Source organism: Xenopus tropicalis, chromosome 10, assembly GCF_000004195.4.
Source record: "Xenopus tropicalis strain Nigerian chromosome 10, UCB_Xtro_10.0, whole genome shotgun sequence".
Taxonomy (NCBI): Eukaryota; Metazoa; Chordata; class Amphibia; order Anura; family Pipidae; genus Xenopus; species Xenopus tropicalis.
The window spans coordinates 23,163,464-23,187,251 of NC_030686.2; the positions used below are offsets into that span (position 1 = coordinate 23,163,464).

Here is a 23,788-nt window from a genome sequence, read left to right on the forward strand (position 1 = left end):
ATTTCATAGTCATTCCTATAAACTTGGGGAAGAGGCTTAGAAAATCTTGCTGCATAAACAAAAGTAGATTTGTCATAAATGAAGCATATCCTAGCCTGGCCAAGTTGGAATATACCACATGAATGACCACAGTTTTAATTGAGGACATGTGATAGGTGTCTGGTTTTCCTATGAGTTTAATTTTGGCCATACAGTGTGTATTGTAGCTGCTTGGAAAACTACTAGGACTTTTACACAATTATACAGTATCACAGTAATACTTTTTTTTTTATACTTCTCTTTAGACCTTGTTTTTTCTAATCTGTTAGTAGTTTAGGCACAAGTATTGCTTATGTATTTTTATGCACAGTTATCATATTCGTTTGTTAGTACTTCTACATTAATAACAGTCTCTGCTCAGCTAGCCTATCTTTATAAATAAAATCCTTTATTAATTTTTTTATATTTGTACTTTTTCTTTTTTAGAAATGTCCTATTCATTTATTTGAGGCCAAAATTGAATTTCATACTCACTCTATGTAACATGCTTGGCCCAGACTGGCGTTGCTTGCTACATCTACATTTATTATCCAACATACTTTTAGGCCCTTTTCCACCAGAGAATAATTTGAATGGAAGTTTGAATAAAATTTTATCCAAGGGACAAACACCTAATTCTAAATTGCACCCTGAGTATCATGCTTAGTTTTGGGACCTTTTTGCATTTAAAAAAGGGCAGGAAATTATCTTAAAAGATTTCTGTTCCATGGATGGTGTTATGAGTTTGTAGTAGGAGTTGGCCTTAAATGATTAGCTCTTAATCATACATGATGTATACTGGAGACACTGACTCAATTCGCTATGGCAACTCCTACTGACCCTGGACAAGTCACTTAATCTAGTAACATCCCAGCATACATAATGCGCCTATAAGGGCTGCCTTGATTGTTATAAAAATAAAAAATGTTAAGTGTTTTGAGTCTCATGAGAGAAAAGTGCTCTATAAATAATTCCCCTTCCCCTTGTGCTTGTGGACTCCATTTTCGATGACTATATTACTATTACAACTTATGCAGCAACTAGCTATTAAGTCACATATCCCAGTGGTTGAAGGCAACAATTGTAGAAAACCAACAGTGTTGCTAAACTTGTGGCAACTCTTAAGGATAATCACTTAGTCCTACCAGTTCACTTGTAGTGGAACACCAGGAAACCCAAACTGTGCAGGGTAAGCACCTAGTGGTGCCGACTAGGGAACAAGCAGTGGGAGATTTAATCTATGCAGGAAAGAGTGCAGTTCAGGGGCAACACTAAGCAAAACACAAGAGTAGGTTGCAGGGATTCACTCTAACTAGCATTTAAGAACACTTGGACAGTCTGTACTTGATCACACTAAAGCCAAATTGAACTGATGATGTGTGCATTTCCAGAGCTTAAAAAACCTGTGTTCCCTGTGATAGGTGTCCACACCTCATACTGCTGATAGTGCTTGTTAACCCCTGGCGTGCATGCAAGCTTATTAACCCATGCTTTGCCAGTAACCTCACATCACAGTCCTAACATTACCCTCATCTCTCAAGGGCAGCCTCTGGCCTTCTTAGGCCTGGGTTTATTAGGATATCTCTGATTAAAATGTATATTCTCCACTGGCTCCCATGATATTTCTAAAGGGCCAAAACCTTTCCAATGAACTGAGTATTGAAAGTAACCCCTAAAGATATGGGAATCAAGGATTTCCAAAATGATGAATTCCACCATTTACCAAAACTGGAGCAGGAGGTACTGAATTAGGATGAGAAAACTTTCCTTCAATATAGGGTTTCAGGAGACTGGCATGGAAGACTGGTAAGTCAAGATGGTAAGTCACTTTTTTGACTTTGTTTGCAATCCGAAATGATCCTACAAACTTTGGACCCAATTTAGCAGAAGGAATGTGTAATTTCTTGTGGATAGCCATACCTTGTCCCCACCGCATATGACACTTCCTTCCTTCTGCTCATGTCGGCATACATTTTGGAACGCACATTAGCCTCCTTAAGTGTGGTAACAAAGGTAGCATGTATGTCACAAAGAGATGCTACCTGAACTGCTGGAACCAAAGAAATTTTTGGTGTTCCTGCAAAAATAGATGCCCGTATTTGCAAAAAAGAGAGTAATTTGAGTTGTGGCAGTAATGCGAATTCTATATGTGAATCAAAGAAGGAAGGTTGAATGCCAAGGGATTTACAAAATTCATGCCAAGATTTAGAAACCAGATACCAGAATATCTATGATGAAATCTAAAGACTGAGCTCCATGGTTTCTCTGGAACTGGTAAGGATAAAAGTAACCCCATAGATACTCTCTTCGATACCTTGCGTCGAGCACAAACATGACAGGAGCAAAGCCAATTACATCTTGTCACATATTTGGCCACCAAAAATTTCTTAAAGGACAAGGAAAGTCTAATAAGCGTTTTAACTCCTTTAAAAGGCACATCTCCAGTGTGTTCTGCTGTGCTATTTAATCCCCGACATTGCCAGCCCTTTATCTGTTCAAACACCACTGTTTAGAAAAAAAACTTGAATAAAAAAAAATCCCATGATGCAGCTCTCCTTCAGCAAGAGCAAAACCCAAGCATGCGTACAATATAGTATTCGTAATCAGTACATGCGCATAAATGACCTTTGGGAACATGCTTTGTGCTGTGTTCACAAACACTGACACCCATAATGCCCACCCTGTATTCAGCGTGCACCAATAGCAACCAAGTAACAGGGTTGCTATGGTGACACGCAACTAAAGCAGGAACTTATACACCGATCGGCAAGCAATTACAAGCTATTCCTGCTCTGTGCTGATCAGTGTTTGTGTTGCCGCTATTCCTGCCTCTGTCCAAGCGTGCAAGCGCAGATAAAGCATAGCGGCCATCTTAATTATGTTTGCAAAAAAAATGGTGGCTGCGACGGAGACTGCTTATGTTAACCTGCAAGTCTGAACCATAGTAAAAATATAAGGTATTTAGGAAAATATATGTAGCGATCAGGTACATTAGAGAGTTCCCAACAATATACCAGAGACTTCTAGAAAAGGGAGAAAAGTAATTTTTTTTTTTTTTTTAGTAAATATTCCAATCTACAATTGGAATATCAGTCTTGGGAACTGCAGGACCTAATGATGGAGGCCTTGACAGGCATCTGCTTTTCCATTCCGATTAGCTGGACGGTAGGAAATCCAAAAGTCAAACCATGAGAAAAACAAGGACCATCTGGCTTGATGAGCATTATGTCGCCTAAGAGTCTTTAAAAACTCTAAATTTTTGTGATCTTCAATACCATAATAGAATGCCTAGCTCCTTCCAGGAAATGCCTCCATTCCTCTAATTCAATTTTAATTTTTAGGAGTTCTTTATTAATTTTTCTCTGACTTTTCTGACATAAAAAGTGCAAGGATAGAGGATAAATTTAAGGCCATGGCATAAACTGCACCTATTGCATAATCTAAGTAGTCATTTTCAACAATAAACTATTTTTCAGGGTGTTTCAAGATGGCAGCGAATATAAACAATAATTTTAGCTTATCAAAAGCTTAGTGAACTGAAAAGGAAGCCCTTTATAAGATGTGTAATAGGGGCAACAATGGATGAAAAGCCCCTAATAAAGGATCTGTATAAATTTGCAAACCCTATGAATTACTGCCTTCAATTACTCTGTTGGGACGGGCCATTGCAAGACTGCCTGAGCTTTGTCCAGGTCCATCTGCAACCCCCAAACTCAAATTTGGAATTCTCTAGCTTGTCTTGTCAGCACTTCTGCAAAATGTTGTCAGTGGTGTTCCAGATCTTCTGAAAAAATGAATTTAACATCCAAACAGATGATTACGAACCAGTCTAAGAGATCATTGAGCATTGCGTAGCCCAAAGGGCATAACTAAATACTCATATTTCCCATATTGGGTTCGGAATTCAGTTTTCCACTCGTCCTCCTCTTGGATGTAAATTAGATTATAGGCACCTCTGAGGTCAAGTTTGGTAAAGATCTGAGCCAACTTCAATTGATTGAGTAGTTTGCAGAAGAGTGATAAAGGGTACATGTTCTAGTAGTTCTATGTACAAGTTATTTTATTTAACTCTCTATAATTTATGCAGGGCTGTAGAGTTTTATCTATCTCCTGAACAAAGAAAATAGGAGCCCCAGCTGGTGAGGATGAGGAGTGTATAAACCACTTCTCAACATTCTTTTCAATATATTTCTAAAGTTCTCTCAACTCTGGTAGATAAGTTGAATATTCTTCCATAGGGAATCTTGGGCTGTGGAAACAAATCAATTGGGCTAATCATAAAGCTGGTGTGGTGGAAGCTTATCTGCCTCTTTTTTTTTTATCAGAAATTGAAGGGGCAGGGTTAAGTTAATTTGTGTCCTCCTTGTATTTATGTTGTCTGAAATCTCAGTTAAATGAGAGTTTAACATGTTAAGGAACCGAAAAGTTATCTCTTCTGTCACCCAATGAGGTTAGCCTTGGTTTACAAACTTAGACAAACAAAATTCCTCCGGGTCTTGCTTCAGTCTGTCTGTCTGTAAGGTAATACACACTGTCCGATAACTGGCATTATTAACCACTGAAGGAGAGACATTTAAAATAAGTTCAACAACTTTTTAGGACACTTTGCTGAGAAATGGCCCTTGCCTCCGCAATACAATACTCTGGGTTCTGCGCCGCTTCTTTTTCTTAGACAAAATAGGTGATGAACCCTATCTGCATAGCTCCCTCTCCTAAACCTGGATTCCATGAGACCTCATTACTGGTTAACCAAGAAATAGGTGAAGACGCTAATGAGTTCTTTCCTGTCTTCTCAATGAGCCTTTCCGTGAAATGTCTCCATTTTGTCACACAATTGGATGAAGGAGCTAAGGTCTTTGGGTTCATCTACCCTAGCCAATTCATCCTTTATCCTATCAGCCAGACCTCTCCTGAAATGGAATCTCTGGGCATTTTCATTCTGCTACCCACCTCCTGAAACTAGTGGCATACTCTGCTACTGACTTTTGCCCCTGAGACAGATGAAGCAAGATGGTTTCTGCTGTGACCAGTCTATTGGGGTTATCAAAGATGGTTGACACGGCTGCCAAAAAAACATTAAAATCTGATTTTTTTTGCTCAATCAAGGGAGAAGCCCAATTTAATGCTTCTCCTCAAAATAAGTCCCACCTTGCAGGAATCACTGGAATTCTGTTGGGGCTGTAGTTGAAAACTTAACCTGCATTGGTTAATAAAAGAAAGGAAAAGATTGCCAGCGCTCGGTCTAACCCACGCTGTGGGTAATGTTGACCAGCTGCTAGAAACGATAAAAAGCTATTATTTGTACACACAAAGAAAGATTAGTTAATAAAACCCCTAAAGGTCTTCCTGTCACCTGAATATTTGTTGGGAAGGGGCACCTTTTCACATGGCTATGAAGCTGCTGCACCTGCGCCATAGATGCAAATCTGCAATGGCTTGGCTGGCCTAGGCGGGATCCATTTTGTAGGCCAGTTCAATATGTTACAACATGCAGCAACTTGATATTAAGTCACAGATTCCAGTGGCTGAAGGCAACAATTGTAGAAAACTAACAGTGTTGTCAAACTTATCGCTGTAAGTAATTAGTGTGGCAACTCTTAGGCTAATGTCAGACCAGGCGTATGGCGTATATTTCGGCAAGCTGAAAAACACTTGCCGAAAATACCGCCATACACCTCCTACCTGTGCCTGCACAGGAATTAATGGAATACGCTCAGGTGCAGGCACATGTAGCCAATATCTGCATAAAAACGTGAGAGAATGCAAAGTCTCGCATTTTCATGCGTATTTTGGCTACATGTGCCTGCACCCGAGCATATTCCATTCATTCCGGTGCAGGCACAGGTAGGAGACATATGGTGGTATTTTCGGCAAGCGGTTTTCAGCTTGCTGAATATATACACCATGTCTGACATTAACCTTAACTCTTTTACTGCCAACGACGAATGGGATACGTCGTGGCAGTAAAACGGCTTAAACGCCAACGACGTGTCCCATACGTCGTTGGCATTTAAGCGCTGCTCTCTGCAGCGGCGGCATGTGCTGCCGCTGCAGAGAGCTTCTAACAATGACAGCCCCCCTGGGCAATGTGCCAGGGGGGCTGTCATGAGGGTCCTGCGATCGATCGGGTCACAGGACCCTCCAGGAAGCAGCAGATGCTCATCCTACTTCCCCCCCAGCGCCGGCGCCACTGAAGTGGAGGCGATCGGGTCTTCAGGACAGGTAAGGACTTAACTTTTTTTTTGCATTTACACACTTACACACACACATACATTTATACACACTTACATACATTTACACACAGCACACATTTTAGCATTTTTTTTTTTCATTTTTCACACTTTTATACACTTATTTACACTCATATACACACTTACACACTATAACACAACTTTTACACATGTATACACAAACACTTTGTTTTTTTTTTTTTGTTTTTTTTTTTAATCTTACCACTTTGTTTTTAGTTTCTTTTACCTAAAAACTGTTTATTTTGACAGCGTGACTATTGGATCAGATATTCTGACCACTAATTACACTGTCAGGTGACTTATTTTGTTGTTGCACTGATTTGCACAATTTTTGTGGTTTTATCGCATTTTATCCCTGTATAAGTGTTCCTAATCTGTTTTTAGCGTAGCTTTGCCAGGTGTAACTTTGGTGTACAAAAATAACTTTGCCTATTTTGAATTCATCAGAATGTGTACTTTCCAAAAATATATGGTTTTGTGGGGGTCTCTGTATAGTTAGGGGGGGTTACTGCACATAATACACTGACAGGGGGCTCTGTGTGCAAAAGCTGAGTTGGCAGGCGAGAAATCCATATGCGCTATTTTCATTTTGGGTTCAGTACATACCGCAGACTTTGGTATATCTATGCATATTGGGCATCAAACTGTTCAGTAGACCTTAGGTGTTCCTATTTGGGGTGACTTGCCTTTGTACGCAAGAAATTGTGTAAGATAAATGTGGCAAATTGCAACATTTTTAGGCGATTTTCTGAAAAGATCATAAAAACCAATAACTTTAGGAAAGCTTTTCAGATTGGTACTTTGGTGTAGAAAGGACTCTTTACCCTTGTTGGATTTGTCAGAATGTGTACTTTCCAAAAATATGTGGTTTTGTGGGGGTCTCTGTATAGTTAGTGGGGGGGTTACTGCACATAATACACTGACAGGGGGCTCTGTGTGCAAAAGCTGAGTTGGCAGGCGAGAAATCCATATGCGCTATTTTCATTTTGGGGTCAGTACATACCGCAGACTTTGGTATATCTATGCATATTGGGCATCAAACTGTTCAGTAGACCTTAGGTGTTCCTATTTGGGGTGATTTGCCTTTGTACACAAGAAATTGTGTGAGATAAATGCGGCAAATTGCAACATTTTTATGCGATTTTCTAAATGTCATATAAATCTGCAAACTTAGGAAAGCTTTACAGCTTGTTACTTTGGAGCAAAAAGAAATGTTTACCCATTATAGATTCGGGGGGATGTGTACTTTCCAAAAATATATGGCTTTCTGGGGTGAGTGTACTTTTTTTGTAGCGTTATCCCACATAAAGGATGTAAATGTGTTGATTTTGCAGGAGCTGAAATGATACATCATATGAGGGTATGTTCACATTGGGGCCCCTACATGCCACATACTTAGGTAAACCTATACATATTGGTCATCAAACTGTTCAGTGGACCCCTGGCATTCATATTTAGGGTGTTTTATCTTGGTACCTAACACTATGTGGGAGATAAGATGCTGCGAAGTGGAAGCTTTGAGGGGATTTTTGGAAATGTCATCAACATTGCTAACTTTAGAAAAGCTGTGTGGCTTGGTACTTTGGAGTAGAAAGACATGGGTACCTATTTTAGATTTGGGGGAATGTGTACTTTCCAAAAATATATGACTTTCTGGGGTGAGCATACTTTTTACTAATTTTATCCCACATAAATGATGTAAATGTGTTGATTTTGCTGGAGCTGAAATAACAGAAATGATTGATCATATGGGGGTATGTTCACATTGGGGCCTCTACATGCCACATACTTAGGTAAACCTATACATATTGGGCATCAAACTGTTCAGTGGACCCCTGGCGTTCAAATTCAGGGTGTTTTATCTTGGTACCTAACACTATGTGGGAGATAAGATGCTGCGAAGTGGAAGCTTTGAGGGGATTTTTGGAAATGTCATCAAAATTGCTAACTTTAGAAAAGCTGTGTGGCTTGGTACTTTGGAGTAGAAAGACATGGGTACCCATTTTAGATTCGGGGGAATGGGTACTTTCCAAAAATATATGACTTTGTGGGGTGAGCATATTTTTAACTAGTTTTATCCCACATAAATGATTTAAATGTGTTGATTTTGCTGGAGCTGAAATAACAGAAATTATTGATCATATGGGGGTATGTTCACACTGGGGCCTCTACATGCCACATACTTAGGTAAACCTATATATATTGGGCATCAAACTGTTCAGTGGACCCCTGGCGTTCATATTTAGGGTGTTTTATTTGGTTATTTTATGACCTGTAGGAGATAAGATACTTTAGACTGGAAGCTTTGAAGCAATTTTTTAAAAAAAATCAAAAATTTTGATAAAAACCAATAACTTTAGGAAAGCATTGCGACTTGATAGTTTGGAGTAGACAGACAGTTGTGCCTATTCTGTATTCCCCAGAATCTGTTCTTTCCAAAAATGTACAATTTTCTGGGATAAACCTTCTGTTAGTGAAAATTTTGTCCTTGAAATCTAAAGTATGCAGCTTTCTGTAGCAGTGCTTTGGAAATTTGGTAATGTACTGCTGGGAGTTTTTGACCTATACAAGTGGCAAATCTCCATAAAACTATATATATTTGGTATTGGCAAGTTCAGGAGACATGGGACTTTCCAAATCAGTTGTATATTTGTGCATAAAATAATTTTTGTTTCTAGTATGTGTGTTTATATTAAGGAAAATTTTTGCATTTTTAGACATTTAGAAGCCTATATCTTGTTACAGAATTGGAATTACACAAAAATTCTACCATATTTTGAAAGCTTAGGTTGTTCTGAAAAAAACGATATATTGTTTTCCTGGGTAAACTAAAAGTCCCCCCGAGGAAAGGCCCCTAAAGTGAAACAGTGCAAAATGTTCAAAAACTGTCTGGCAATACAAGTTCCGCTTTGACCAAAACAGCTGGCAGTTAAAGGGAAAAACTCAGTACTACCAGTTTGCTTGTAGCGGAACACCAGGAGACCCAAGCTGCGCAGGGTAAATAATTTGGTTCAGAGTGGTGCCGACTGGGGAACAAGCAGTGGGTATATTCAGAGTGGGAGGTTAAATCTATGCAGAAATGAGTGCAATTCAGGTGCAATGCTAAGCAGAACAGACAAGACTAAGTTGCAGGGATTCACTCTAACTAGCACTCATGAACACTTGGAGAGCTCTGTACTTGATCACACTAAAGCCAAATTGAACTGGCAGTGATGTGTTCATTTTCAGAGCTTAAAAGGCCTATGTTCACTGCTGATAGGTTACTTCCCCCAATGCTTGTTAACTCCTGCCCTGCATGCAGTGCCATTAACTCATGCCTTGCCAGTAACCTCACATCACATTCCTAACAGTATACTTTTATCTCTAACAAGGTTTATGTGAGAGATCAGTTTTCCATTATTTTATACTCTTGACATGCCTGTTATATTGCACTATATCCAGTTAAATCTGTCATTCCTTTAGGACCCAGCGATCAGCAGCTCCAACACACCTGGGAGTTACCCACCATATGATGATGGCCTGAAGAGAGGAGTGTTTATCACTGATGATGAAGGAAAACCCCTTGTAGGGAAGGTAATGGGCATAATTGTGCACCAAATTCAGAATTTGGTTTGGGATTCGGCTTTAAAGCAGTATTCTGATTAGGATGAATCCGAGTGCCTGGCCGAACTGATTCCTTTTTAGTCACATGAACATGTTTCTCTTTGACCCTTATGTGGACCTAATTTGTATATGTAAATTAGGGCTCGGATTCAGCCGAATCTGATACAGTGAGTTCAGTGCATCACACATTTGTGTGACAGTGTCCTCTACTCCTACCAGAATTAGCACTTTTCAGGCTTGGATCTTTTACTGTTTCTTTCCATCTTCTTAGGTCTGGCCTGGCCTCACTGTATTTCCTGATTTTACAATGCCAGAGACATTTAGCTGGTGGTATGATATGGTGAAGCTTTTCCATGACCAAGTACCCTTTGATGGGATTTGGATTGTAAGTTACTAATTAAATTATGTTTATTTTACAAGATATTATGATATTAACCTACTACATTTAAAAAATCTGCTTAATGAGATGCATAATATATTTAATTTTTACTATTGCAAGAGAATGTTTTCTTTATAGAATCCTAACAATGTGTAACACTGCATTTTATCTTTAATTTTGAAGGAAATCATTGTAGTTCTGCAGATTTTTATGATGCTTTTTATCCCTTTCTCCTCACCCTGTAGTTTTATTTTTACAGGATATGAATGAGCCCTCAAATTTTGTCCAGGGCTCAGTGGATGGATGCCCCAACAATGAGCTGGAGAACCCTCCCTACGTTCCTGGTAAGTCATTTCTACCTACTATAGGTGCCAAGGTCAAACTTACTCAACAGATCAAGGTCAATTAATCTTTACCACCCCTCATCTATTGTCATTGTTTTTATTTATAAATAAAAGGCTACATCATAATCGAGAATGAAAGAGTCCTCAAGCAAAAGGGAAAGGGTAATTATTTATATAGCACTTTTCTATAATGAGGGTTACAGGGTTTTTATAGCAATCAAGGCACTCATTAAAGACGTATTAAGCTGTTTCGCAATAGGTTAAGTGACTTGGCCAGGGTCAATAGGAGTTGCGATAGGGAATTGAACTAGTGTCTCCAGTATATGATTGATACTGCAAGCTCATAGTTGAATGGGCCAGCTACACCATCCATGGAACATAAAGCTTTTTAGATAATTTCTTGTTTAAAAAAGTTCCCAAAACCAAGCCTGATACTCAAGGTGCAGTGTAGAATTATGTGTTTGTCCCTTGGACAAAATTGTGTTCAAGCTTTCATTTAAGTGATTCTTTGATGCAAAAAAACCTACAAGTATGTTGGATAATACATGTAGATTGTAACAAGGTGAGCCAGTCTGGGCCAGGCATATTAGACAGGATAAGTATGAGGTACAATTTTGGCAGAGGAGTGCAGTGTGGTTATTAGACACCATTTCTGGCAGCATCACTTTCATTCCCTGGCTAAAATTGCAAAATATAAGCTTATACATTGAAAGCCAGTCAGGTCCTGGCATCCATACATGACAGCTACCAACAAAGTTTTATCCACATATTTGGCAGTTGAGGTGGGGCTGTGAAAGTAGTTGATGCTTGTAAAATTTCTCATTTAATTTGTAATTGGGTCTGATGAGGTTGAGTAAAAGTTATCTTAAACAATCATATCAAATGAAATGTTCATCTTAAATGCTATTTTATGCACAGATAGTGATGATGAAATTTTTTTGCCAGGTTTTGCTGCAAAAAGATGTCCATAGACTCCAATAGAAAAAATAACAAAAGTCTAGCTTTTCATTACCTATACTTTAAGGTTCCCGTGTACTGGATTGGACAGGTTTAAAAATCTTAAATTTACAGTGGGGAAAGGTCTGCTAGTTTGATAACTTCGCCAAACCAGTGGATCTTTCATTGTATCACAAGCTTTAGGTTATTAGGGGATTTTGGAGGGATTAGATAAACTAATGCTAAAAGGCCAAAGGTTGCCTGCGTCTATTCTAAATCAAAATGCCTACAAACCAACCTGACAACATTTCTACAAGTAACTTCTGTCTCCCTTTTTATCTTGTCCCCAGGGGTAGTTGGAGGCTCACTTCGTTCCACCACCATCTGTGCTTCCAGTCAGCAGCATTTATCCTCACACTACAACCTTCACAATCTGTATGGACTCTCTGAGGCAGTGGCCACCCACTAGTAAGTGAATATAGTAATGTAGTAAGTTAGGTTGAAAAAAGACGTACGTCCATCATGTTCAACCATAATGGCTATATATAAACTGCCTAACTGTTAGTTGATCCAGAGGAAGGCAAAAAACTCTGAAGCCTCTCTAATTTGCCGCAGAGGGGAAAAAATTCCTTCCTGACTCCAAGATGGGAATCAGACCAGTCCCTGGATCAACTTGTACTAAGAGCTATCTCCCATAACCCTGTATTCCCTCACTTGCTAAAAAGCCATCCAGCCCCTTCTTAAACCTATATAATGTATCAGCCAGTACGACTGATTCGGGGAGGGAATTCCACAACTTCACAGCTCTCACAGTAAGAAGTGTGTGCCCTCGTGTCAGTTTGAAGGACCTACTGGTAAATAAAGCATTAGAGAGGTTATTAAATTATCCCTTTATATATTATACATAGTTATCATGTCACCTCTTAAGCGCCTCTTCTCCAGTGTAAACAAACCCATCTTGGCAAATCTTTCTTCATAACTGAGACATTCCATACCCTTTACTAACTTAGTTGCCCTTCTCTGGACCCTCTGTAATTCAATAATGTCCCGTTTGAGCACTGGAGACCAGAACTGGACAGCATATTCTAGATGGAGCCTTACCAGCACTCTGTAAAGGGGAAGAATAACACCCTCCACCCTTTACCTCTTGTACTGTTTATTGGTTGTTTTTGTATATTTTCTTGTATGTTGAATGTATTTACCTATTTATTGTGAAATGCTGCACAATATGTTGTTAATAATGATGATAATAATAATGTTATGGGGTTGATTTATAAATACAGGTGCTGAATTGCATCAGTGTACCATAAGGATATTACAGTTCAAATTGGTTGTATTTTTACTAGGGCTGGTGAGACCTAATTGAAATCTCCTTCTTTAAATTTGAGCACAGACCGAATACAATACCAGAGCATTTAGGGAATGAGCTGCATTTAAATTAAAACCTCCTGGTGTCCTTACATACATACATAGTAACATAGTAAGTTGGGTTGAAAAAAGACATACGTCCATCAAGTTCAACCATAATGCCTATACCTAACCTGCCTAACTACAAGTTGATCCAGAGGAAGGCAAAAAACCCCATCTGAAGCCTCTCTAATTTGCCTCAGAGGGGAAAAAATTCCTTCCTGACTCCAAGATGGCAATCGGACCAGTCCCTGTATCAACTTGTACTAAGAGCTATCTCCCATAACCGTGTATTCCCTCACTTGCTAAGAATCCATCCAGCCCCTTCTTAAAGCTATATAATGTATCAGCCAGTACGACTGATTCGGGGAGGGAATTCCACAACTTCACAGCTCTCACTGTAAAAAATCCTTTCCGAATATTTAAATGGAACCTCCCTTCTTCTAAACGGAGTGGGTGCCCTCGTGTCCGTTGGAAGGACCTACTGGTAAATAAAACATTAGAGAGGTTATTATATGATCCCCTTATATATTTATACATAGTTATCATGTCACCTCTTAAGCGCCTCTTCTCCAGTGTAAACAGACCCAACTTGGCCAGTCTTTCTTCATAACTGAGACTTTCCATACCCTTTACCAGCTTAGTTGCCCTTCTCTGGACCCTCTCTAGCTCAATAATGTCCCGTTTGAGCACTGGAGACCAAAACTGAACAGCATATTCTAGATGGGGCCTTACCAGTGCTCTGTAAAGGGGAAGAATAACCCCCTCCTCCCGTGAATCTATACCCCTTTTAATACAGCTCAGAACCTTGTTTGCCCTTGCAGCTGCTGCCTGGCATTGCTTGCTACAGCCAAGTTTATTATCTACAAGGACTCCAAGATCCTTCTCCATTATGGATTTGCCTAGTGCAGTCCCATTAAGGGTATACGGGGCTTGCATGTTTTTACATCCCAGGTGCATGACCTTACATTTATCCACATTAAATCTCATCTGCCACTTAGCTGCCCAGATTGCCAGTTGGTCAAGATCCTGCTGCAGGGATGTCACATCCTGGATAGAATTGACTGGTCTGCAGAGTTTTGTGTCATCTGCAAACACTGATACATTACTCATAATACCCTCCCCTAAGTCATTTATGAACAAATTAAACAAAAGTGGACCCAGTACAGAACCCTGAGGGACCCCACTGAGAACCTTACTCCAAGTAGAGAATGTGCCATTAACAACCACCCTCTGTACCCGATCCTGTAGCCAGTTTTCTATCCATGTGCAAACGACTTCACTAAGACCAATAGACCTTAGCTTAGAAAGCAGTCGTTTGTGGGGAACGGTATCAAATGCTTTGGCAAAATCCAAATAGATTATATCTACTGCATCCCCACTGTCCAGCTTCTTACTTACCTCATCATAAAAAGCAATTAAATTGGTCTGACATGACCTGTCCTTCATAAAGCCATGCTGATTACTGCTCATAATGCCATTCTCCACTACATAATTTTGAATGTGATCCCTTAACAAGCCTTCAAATAACTTGCCCACCACGGATGTCAAACTTACAGGCCTATAATTGCCAGGCTGAGATCTTATTCCTTTTTAAATATGGGAGTGACATTCGCCTTCTTCCAATCACTAGGTACCATACCTGATGAAAGAGAGTCTGAGAATATCAGAAACAAGGGCCACTGCAATTCTGCCCCTAGCTCTCTCAGTACCCGAGGGTGTATTCCATCTGGCCCAGGTGCCTTGTTTACATTTATCGTGTGTAACCCTTTAAGCACCATATCCTGTGCCAACCACTGTGTAGTTGGAGCTGAGGCAACAGTGCAGCTATTGGGTGGGACTTGGCCCACTGGCTCCTCTACTGTATACACAGAAGAAAAGAACTGGTTAAGCACATCTGCCTTTTCTGTATCCGCTGTAACCATATTGTTATTATAACTCAATGGGGCCACACCCTCAACCTGCATCTTTTTACTATTAATATACTTAAAAAACTTTTTGGGGTTAGTCTTGGCCTCGGCCGCGATGCGCTCCTCATTTTCTATCTTTGCCTTCCGGATTGCTGTTTTACAACACTTGTTATAGTGTTTATAATCATTAAACGCAGCTACTGTCCCCTCTGACTTATATTTCTTAAAAGCTTTCCTTTTTTTCCCTATTAACTTCTTTACCTCAGAGTTAAGCCACATGGGGTGATTCTTAACACTTCTACTTTTTCTTATTAATGGAATGAATTGAGAACAGTAATGATTTAATATCATTTTAAATGACAACCATTTCTGCTCTGTGTTTTTATCAGAAAACATAATGCCCCAATCTATGCCCTGAAGCGCTGCCCTTAAGGAGCTAAAATTTGCCTTCCTAAAATTCAGTGTCTTTGTTGCCCCCGTGTAAATTTGTTTCCTGCACCAAACATCAAATGAAATAACATTATGGTCACTATTACCCAGGGGTTCAACCACTTGCACATTTGCTATACGTTCTGGGTCATTAGAGATCACTAGATCTAGTATAGCATTGTTCCTGGTTGGCTCCTCAACAACCTGTGACATAAAGTTGTCATGCAGCAAGTTTATAAACTTGTTCCCATTTACTGTCCTGGCAGTACTATTGCCCCAGTCAATATCAGGGTAATTAAAATCCCCCATTATTATCACTTGTCCCAAACTAGCAGCCTTTTCTATTTGCAACAGGAGCTGGGCCTCCTCCTCTTCGCTTACATTAGGGGGTCTATAGCATACCCCTACAATTAGCTTGGTAGATTCTTTACTATCTGTGAGAAGCTCAACCCATAAGGATTCAGCTCCCTCTGTTACCCCCATCACTTCCTCCTTAATATTTGCTTTTAAGTCGTGCTTAATGAACAGACACACTCCTCCTCCTTTCCTATTGCCCCTGTCCCTCCGAAACAATGTATACCCCCCAATATTAACAGCCCAGTCATGAGACTCATTCAACCAAGTTTCAGCAACACCAATCACATCATATTTCCGCTCCAACGCCAGTACCTCCAGCTCTCCCATTTTACCAGTCAGACTCCTTGCATTGGTAAACATACATTTAATACTGGTTCCGGCGTGAGAATGACTTTTAAACAACTTATGGGCCTCCCTGCCATTATCAGTATCCCGAAGCAAGTCTCCTCCCCCAATTTTCCTTACTATGCCCACTACCTCATCTATCCTGTCTACCACAGAATTTCCCGCTGCACCCTCCCCCCCCACTCCTAGTTTAAAATCTCCTCCAACCCTCTAGCCATCTTTTCCCCCAAAGCAGCTGCCCCATCATCATTGAGGTGCAGCCCATCCCTGGCAAAGAGCCTGTAGCCGATTGAGAAATCAGCCCAGTTCTGGAGAAACCCAAAGCCCTCCTCCCTGCACCAATCTCTCAGCCACGCATTAATCTCCCTGAGCTCCCGCTGCCTTCTTAATGTTGCTCGTGGCACAGGTAATATCTCTGAGAAAATTACCTTGGAAGTCCTCGCCCTCAACTTTGCACCTAGCTTTTTAAAATCGTTCTTGAGGACTTCCCCCCCTCCTCTAACTTTGTCATTGGTACCTATGCGTACCAAGACCGCCGGGTCTTCCCCAGCCCCTCCCAACAATCTGTCCACTCGTTCCACCACATGCCGAACCCTAGCACCAGGCAAGCAACACACAGTTCGGCATGTAGGGTCTTTGCGACAAATTACCCTATCCACCTTTCTAATAATTGAATCCCCTACAACTATAACCTGCCTTCCCTTCCTAGCACTACTCCCCCCACCTGTATTAGAGGTGCCGGCTCCCAGGGTGCTCTGAGAGTCAGCCTGCTCCATACACGCCAGCTCAGAGCTGCCTTCCCCAGCATCTTCACCTAACGCGGCAAATCTGTTGGTTTGTACAAGCTTTGAACCAGCCCCCCTACCCTTGTGTCCCCTACTGCCCCTCTTAACTGTTACAAATTTGTCTCCCTCATTAACCTCCACTGTCCCTTCTCCCCCCCCCCACTACACCGGCCCCTGCCAGTGGTTGCTCAGTGAGCCTCCTGTTCTCCCCCATGTTTGCAGCTGCCCTCAGTGCTGCCAGTTCCCCCCTTAGATTCTGCACCTCAGATTCCAAGAGGAAAACCCACCTGCATCTCTCACAAGTAAATGCTGGTTTGTTGCTGTTTTTGGCGCTTAGGCTGATGCCACACGTGGCGTTTTTACGCTGCGTATTTTCTAATTCTCTCAGCGGCTGAAAAACGCCCGATATCATCATCCATAGAAATAACTTGAAAAGACTCGAAGCAAACCACACAATGCGGAAATACGCTAGAAAACGCCTTAGCACGGATTTTTCAGGCGTTGGCTGAAATACGCCAGTATTTGCAAAGCAAGCTATTCCTATGTATACACAAAGGCAGCCTAGCTGAAATACGCAGCGTTTTTTACTATTTTGCACTATTAGCACCATGGAAACAGGATTTGCTACGTCACCAGTACTAGGCTGAAAAACGCCATAGTCAGGGGCTGTGTGGCTTGTGCGGCGTTTTTAGGCTGAGAAAAAACGCCACGTGTGGCATCAGCCTTACTAAGAAATTAATTGTATACTCTGGATAAGATTCAGAGATGCTGTGTGTCTCCACAGTTCTGGAATAAAATTTAGAGCTCTAAATACCAAAAAAAGAAAAAATGATATTTTTCATGATATAGATATTTATACCAGAGAAATTTTTAATTTTATGCAGGAAAATCTAGCTGACTTAGAAAGCCTCCGGTCTCTTGAATGTGCCAATACCAGATATGTATAGTTTAATGGGATTTATTACAACTGTAGATCAAAAACATTACAGATAACAGCATACTTCCAAAGCCAAAGAATCCTGAAACAGTAGGTTTACCCCAGGAATCCATATAGTTTGACAAAGTACAGATATTTCCGAATCCAAAATGGCTAACTATGTCTTTCTACTTCTAATTACCAAACATCAAAGCTTTTCTGAACTAAGCGGTTTCTATAAAAAAATTGGAAAGTACACATTCTGTTAAATCTAAATACGTCTTTCTACTGCAAACTACAAAATAGCAAAGCTGTGCTGAAGGTATAAGTTTTTATGAAATTTCTGAAAATAGTTTCAGAGCTTGCATTTTACCTTGTTATATGCACCACATTTCATAACATACCAGCAGAAAACATTCTAAATATGAATGCCAGGGGTATACTGAACCCAACATGCATAGATTTATCAAACTATGTGATGTGCCAAATAAGTTTTATGAACAGAAACAAGCAATGAAACCTATGCAGAACGGAAAATGCAATAAAATGGCAAGCATGCAACAAAATCACCAAAACAGAATATAATCACCAAAACATACTAAAGGTATTGCACAGTGCATTTAGCAAATATGCTATTTACAATGGCTATAAATTATTTTTTTGAGGCAAAAAAAAAATGTCATGATACAGAAAAAAGCCACAAAACTGTGTGTATGAGTGTGTGTACACTTGACAAATTGTATGTTGTATGTGTATGCAAGAATGTGTAAGCACCATGCGTGTGCAAACCCCCTAAAAATATATGTTCCTGTAATCTTGGTAATTTGTGTTTCTTCTTGTATATTACTGGAAATGTATAGATGTGGCATTAGGCGGAGTTCTGAATTTTGGCTGAAAAAAAATGAGCTATGAGACTTTTTTTTTAAAATGTATTTGTTAACAGCACAGCAAGGTTTACACCGTTTTTAGTCTCAAGGGATTGCCTATTCATTGGAGCTTTGAAAACTTGCTTTATATTTATATGAAAGTGTGCAGCCATTAGCATGGCAACTGTGGTTACTTTTATTGATATGAATACAAATATATCCAGATTAATATGGATCATTGAGCTTCAGCCATAAAACTTTGAATGTGATGGTGACATGGAAAATGGAAGATAAATAAGAATTAAAGGAAAACGCCTTCTTTAGGCCTTCTGCACAAGCACCCAGGTATTGTCTTGTTCTTATGGTGTGCAGCTTTCCAGCAACTCGTTTCTATATATATATATATATATATATATATATATATATATATATATATATATATATATATATATTGTCCTTTTACATGTTTCCCCTTGAGCCACCATTTTGTGATGGTCTCAGCGCTCCTTCAAAGATCACCTGACCAGTAATAATGTAGCACTATCTGTAACAGGTAGAAGTGTGGGAGTGAAAAGGAGAACTTTGTCCATTATATGGCTCATGTGACCTAACACATATGTGTGCCTTGATGATTTGTCTTTGTGCACTGTGAACCATATAATCCCAGGAGACGGCCCTTAATTTTTAAAATGACAATTTTCTATTTAGGATCTATGGCACATACTAAAAGTATATTTAGCATATTAAAAAAGGTTTATTTAGATAAAGCAGGGTTTTGTGCAATATATTTTTATAGAGACCTATTCTGTCCAGGGGTATAGTTTTCCTTTAATGTTATTTTTCTGTGTATTTTATCTCAGTGCTCTGGTAAAAATTCTGAAAAAGCGTCCCTTCATCATTTCTCGCTCAACATTTGCCAGTCATGGTCACTATGCTGGTCACTGGACCGGAGATGTGGTAAGCAGCTGGGAACAGATTTATTACTCTGTACCAGGTATGTGTATGTTGTATGTTATGTATGTAGGTATGTGTATGTTAAAGGAGAAGGAAAGGCTTTAGAAGATTATCACACCTTTAGATAAAGCCCCATGGTGCCTCCCAAAACGCTACTGTAATTTCCTTTGGTGAGATCTCCTACTGATGTAATCCTTCTTGAAAGATTTGCGCCGTTTGTAAGGCTGGCGTCGCCATTTCAAAAGCGCCTCCGTCACTTCCCCTTCCCACTGCGCATGCGCACACAGGTTTTTTTTTCTCTTCCTCAAACACTGACCTCGGCGTGTCACGCTGCTCTGCAAGATGTAAACACAGGGACGGTTCTGCAGAGCAATGCGCATGCGCTGGCCCCGGGAATTTTATGCTGGAGAGCAAAAGGATGAGACCAGGTACTTGGTTTTGTACAGAACTTTGCACATTTCAAGGTTAACAAAGCAAGGCACAGCTCAGCTAGCGCAATGTCTTACTAATAATATCATGACTGTAATTTGGAGCTAATGTTGTTTTCAAACTTTCCTTCTCCTTTAATTGACTGTTTCAGAATTACAGAATCTCAGTAAAAACATTTTATGATTGCATCTTTTTGTGTTTTGCCCCCTGCTGCAGCCATTCTTTTGTTTAACATGTTTGGTGTCCCCATGGTGGGAGCAGATATTTGTGGATTTGGGGGTAACACCACAGAGGAGCTTTGTGTGCGCTGGAGCCAACTAGGAGCCTTTTATCCTTTTATGAGAAACCATAACGATCATGATTCAGTGGTGAGTAATGTATCCAAACAAAGCTGCTAGCTCACAGTTATAAAAATAAATAACCCCTTCGGTTAATTCAGTAGTGTATTTTTTTAGTAATTGTTAGTAATAGTTGAAGGCGGCAAATTTGTTTAGACAGATTATATTGATTATGTGAAACAACAGATGCTGCATTTTTCTACAATGTTTATACAGATATGGGATTAATTATTAAAAAAAACAATTATCCAGAAAGCTCTGAAAGCACATACACATTGTGGTGCACACATTTTGTGTGAAACTACTTCATTTAGTCCTTATTCAGAACCACCACCTCTCTGCAAAATTCATTTTTTAGATATACTGGTATTGGAACCCTATTCTGGAAACCTGTTATCCAGAAAGCTCTGAATTACGGTGTGGCCATCTCCCATCTCTATTTTCAGCAAATAATTCTAATTTGAAACGCTTTCCAAAATGCTATCCAAATATGAATACAATGTGCTACAACAGTGCTGTCCAACTTCTGTTGTACCGAGGGCCGGATTTTTTTGACCACTCCCCTTTTTGAAACCGCACCCACTTGAAACCACACCCATGTTATCACATGACCATACCCATATTAATGGTTGTAGTACAGCAAAAACCTGCCATACTCTGCCTGCCCTACCCTGCCTGTGTGTGCCATACTCTGCCTTCCCTACCCTGCCTGTGTGTGCCATACTCTGCCTTCCCTGCCCTGCCTGTTTGTGCCATACTCTGCCTTCCCTACCCTGCCTGTGTGTGCCATACTCTGCTTCCCTACCCTGCCTGTGTGTGCCATACTCTGCCTTCCCTACCCTGCCTGTGTGCCATACTTGGCTAGTTTGTGCCATACTTGGCCTGTGTGTGCCATACTCTGCCTTCCCTACCATGCCTGCATGTGCCATACTTTCGCTGTGTTTGCCATTCTTGGCTGGTTTGTGCCATACTTGGCCTGTGTGTGCCATACTCTGCCTGCGTGTGCCATACTCTGCCTTCCCTACCCTGCCTGTGTGTGCCATACTCTGCCTTCCCTACCCTGCCTGTGTGTGCCATACTCTGCTTGCCCTATGATGCCTGTGTGTATGGCACACACAGGCAGCCTACAGTGACACAATGCTGGCACTGCTGCACAATAACTATATATTAAAAAACGTTTTAATTGCAGTACCACCTCAGTATATGTTCTTTTTGTAGTGTGCGGGGATTATTTGTAGGTTTCTGCTGCTCCTGAGGTGTGAACAGGGGAACAAAATGGGTAATTACAGCCTGAGCCTGAGGTGTGAACACTGCAGGGGGTGAACAATGCAGAGATTAAAAGGTGTGAACAACACAGGGGATTACATATTTAAACAATACAGCCTGATTACAGCCTGAATCTGAGGTGAGAACCATGCAGGGGGGGCAGTTAATCACAGTACTGATACCATTTAAAGCTTACACAAGAGTAAGCCATCAAAGCAGCCAGACAGGTGGGGGGGCCACACAGAGGGGGGTCTGCGGCCCGCGGCCCGCCAGTTGGACGGCACTGTGCTACAACATACACTATATGGCCAAAATTGCATCTCCTCAGTTTTAAATCTGTCGAAATTGACTTTGGAAGCACAATAACTAGGCTAAGCATTTGCATACAAGCCTAAATTAGTTGTGTGCAATGCCATTTGGGATTACGGCACTTCAGACCCACGGGACTTTAGGTGTGGCTGTCTAGAGGGTCACTTGCTCAGTCTCGCACACAGGATAGACTAGCATCACAGCACCAACCAACACCCACTAAACTCATACAAAACTTGCAGCCACCACTCTTATACTTCTCACAGTGGCAATGAGAGATGCCAAGCACTTCTGTGTTAAAAGGGTTAATGTGCCTGAACTGACACACACTATTCCTACAAGCAGTCATATGGTTAAACAGCATGCAGAGGGCTAAGGCACCCAGTTACACACTCTGAGGCTAGGTTCATTTTGAGCATCAGGGACAAAAACTTATTAAATTTTGTATTTAATATTATAAAAGGTATAGCAGTGTATATACAAAAGATGTTACAAAAAGGACATATCAAATAATAATTGCAAACAGTATTTTTAAAATAAAAGGGAAAAAACACAGAAGTCCTATACTGTACCAAACAGAATACTTCTAGTCCAGACGGCAGGTGGAAACTAATGGGATGAACTTCCAATCAAAATTGGTCCTCCAAAGTAAATCCAATGTTTAGTCAGAAGAAAGAGCTGACTATTTATCAGGTTCGTCAGGTAACTGGACACTCCCCTCCTCCCTCAGAAATGCAAGGAGATAGATATAGATAGAGAGATATTATATTTATTGGTTATGAATTATCCTCCTTATTATATAAGACCAAAAATCACTGCTGTGTGACCTGCCCAGATATTCCTTACTGTTAAACCAAGTACCCAATACCAGTCCTGTTGAAATCGTTTGACAGGCCATATTAAATTACAAAAATTATAAAATAACCTGTGCCCAGATTTTTTATACCACTGGTATAATTGGTATGGGTTCTAGGGGGATAAATGTGTGTGAGTTTGTTTTAGTGTGACCTCCACATCACCTATGATGGGTCCTTTTGTAAACTCTTCCCACCCTTATGTGGGCTTTCACTCCCCCCATGGCATTGCTCTTATCAGCCAGGGCTTAGAGCAGGGCATGCCAGGTTGTGAGACCTTTACACATGGATGGTTCCAGACCCTAGTGAACAGAGGCCTGTTAAATATCTTCCTGGTACATGAGGGAAGATACCTTGGATACCTTGGCCTGTTTATTAACTCTTTCAGGCCTGTATCATGACAAACCCCGGTTGGATTATTTTGGCTCCAATAACTATTCAATCTTAGTTACCCATAGTTAATTACTCATAGGAGTTGCGGGTGGAAAGGCCTACAGCATCACTTCAGCTTTCCAAAGTTACCTGCAGGAGGAAAATTTGTGCAACTTCGAAAAGTTGAAGCAATGCGTACGCCTTTCCACCGGCGTGGGTTAGTCACCCATGGTAACAGAGATCTATCATGGGTGACTAACTTGCTCCATGGGCCATAAGCCTTATTATTACAGAGAAAAAGGAAACAATTTCTGCATATAAAGAAGTTTATGGGAGATGACCTTCCCATAATTCAGAACTTTCTGGATAACTGGTTTCCTGATAAGGGATCCCATACCTGTATTTTGTTTTTCACCAAGATATAAGACACACTGGTAACCTATGTGTTTTTTGCACTCTTTAAAATGTCCAATTTTTCACCCCAGTCACAGGAACCATATGTATTCAGTAGTGAGGCACAGAAAGCTATAAAGTCAGCCTTGCTCATCCGCTACACGCTGCTTCCGTATCTCTACACCCTTTTCCATAAGGCTCACAGTTCTGGGGAGACGGTGGCCAGAGCTCTTTTTATTGAGTGAGTTTTTTGTTGTTCTAAGGATTTTGTTGCACTTTAATGAAAAACTTTTAGAGTAAAATTTCTCCTTCTTTTTCCCTAATAAG

The 23,788-nt window shown here is 40.4% G+C and overlaps 1 protein-coding gene across 2 annotated transcripts in view; it reads left to right on the plus strand.

Annotated features, from left to right (window-relative positions):
• The window catches only part of gaa (glucosidase, alpha; acid), a 76,765-nt gene that overhangs the window by 33,155 nt on the left and 19,822 nt on the right, over positions 1–23,788 (plus strand). For both annotated transcript variants that reach the window (XM_031894381.1, XM_002932515.5), the window contains exons 9-15: positions 9,732–9,842; positions 10,144–10,257; positions 10,511–10,595; positions 11,882–11,999; positions 19,407–19,540; positions 20,146–20,297; positions 23,554–23,702. In XM_031894381.1, coding sequence (XP_031750241.1) covers positions 9,732–9,842; positions 10,144–10,257; positions 10,511–10,595; positions 11,882–11,999; positions 19,407–19,540; positions 20,146–20,297; positions 23,554–23,702 — 863 coding nt within the window. The remainder of the gene's footprint in view (positions 1–9,731; positions 9,843–10,143; positions 10,258–10,510; positions 10,596–11,881; positions 12,000–19,406; positions 19,541–20,145; positions 20,298–23,553; positions 23,703–23,788) is intronic.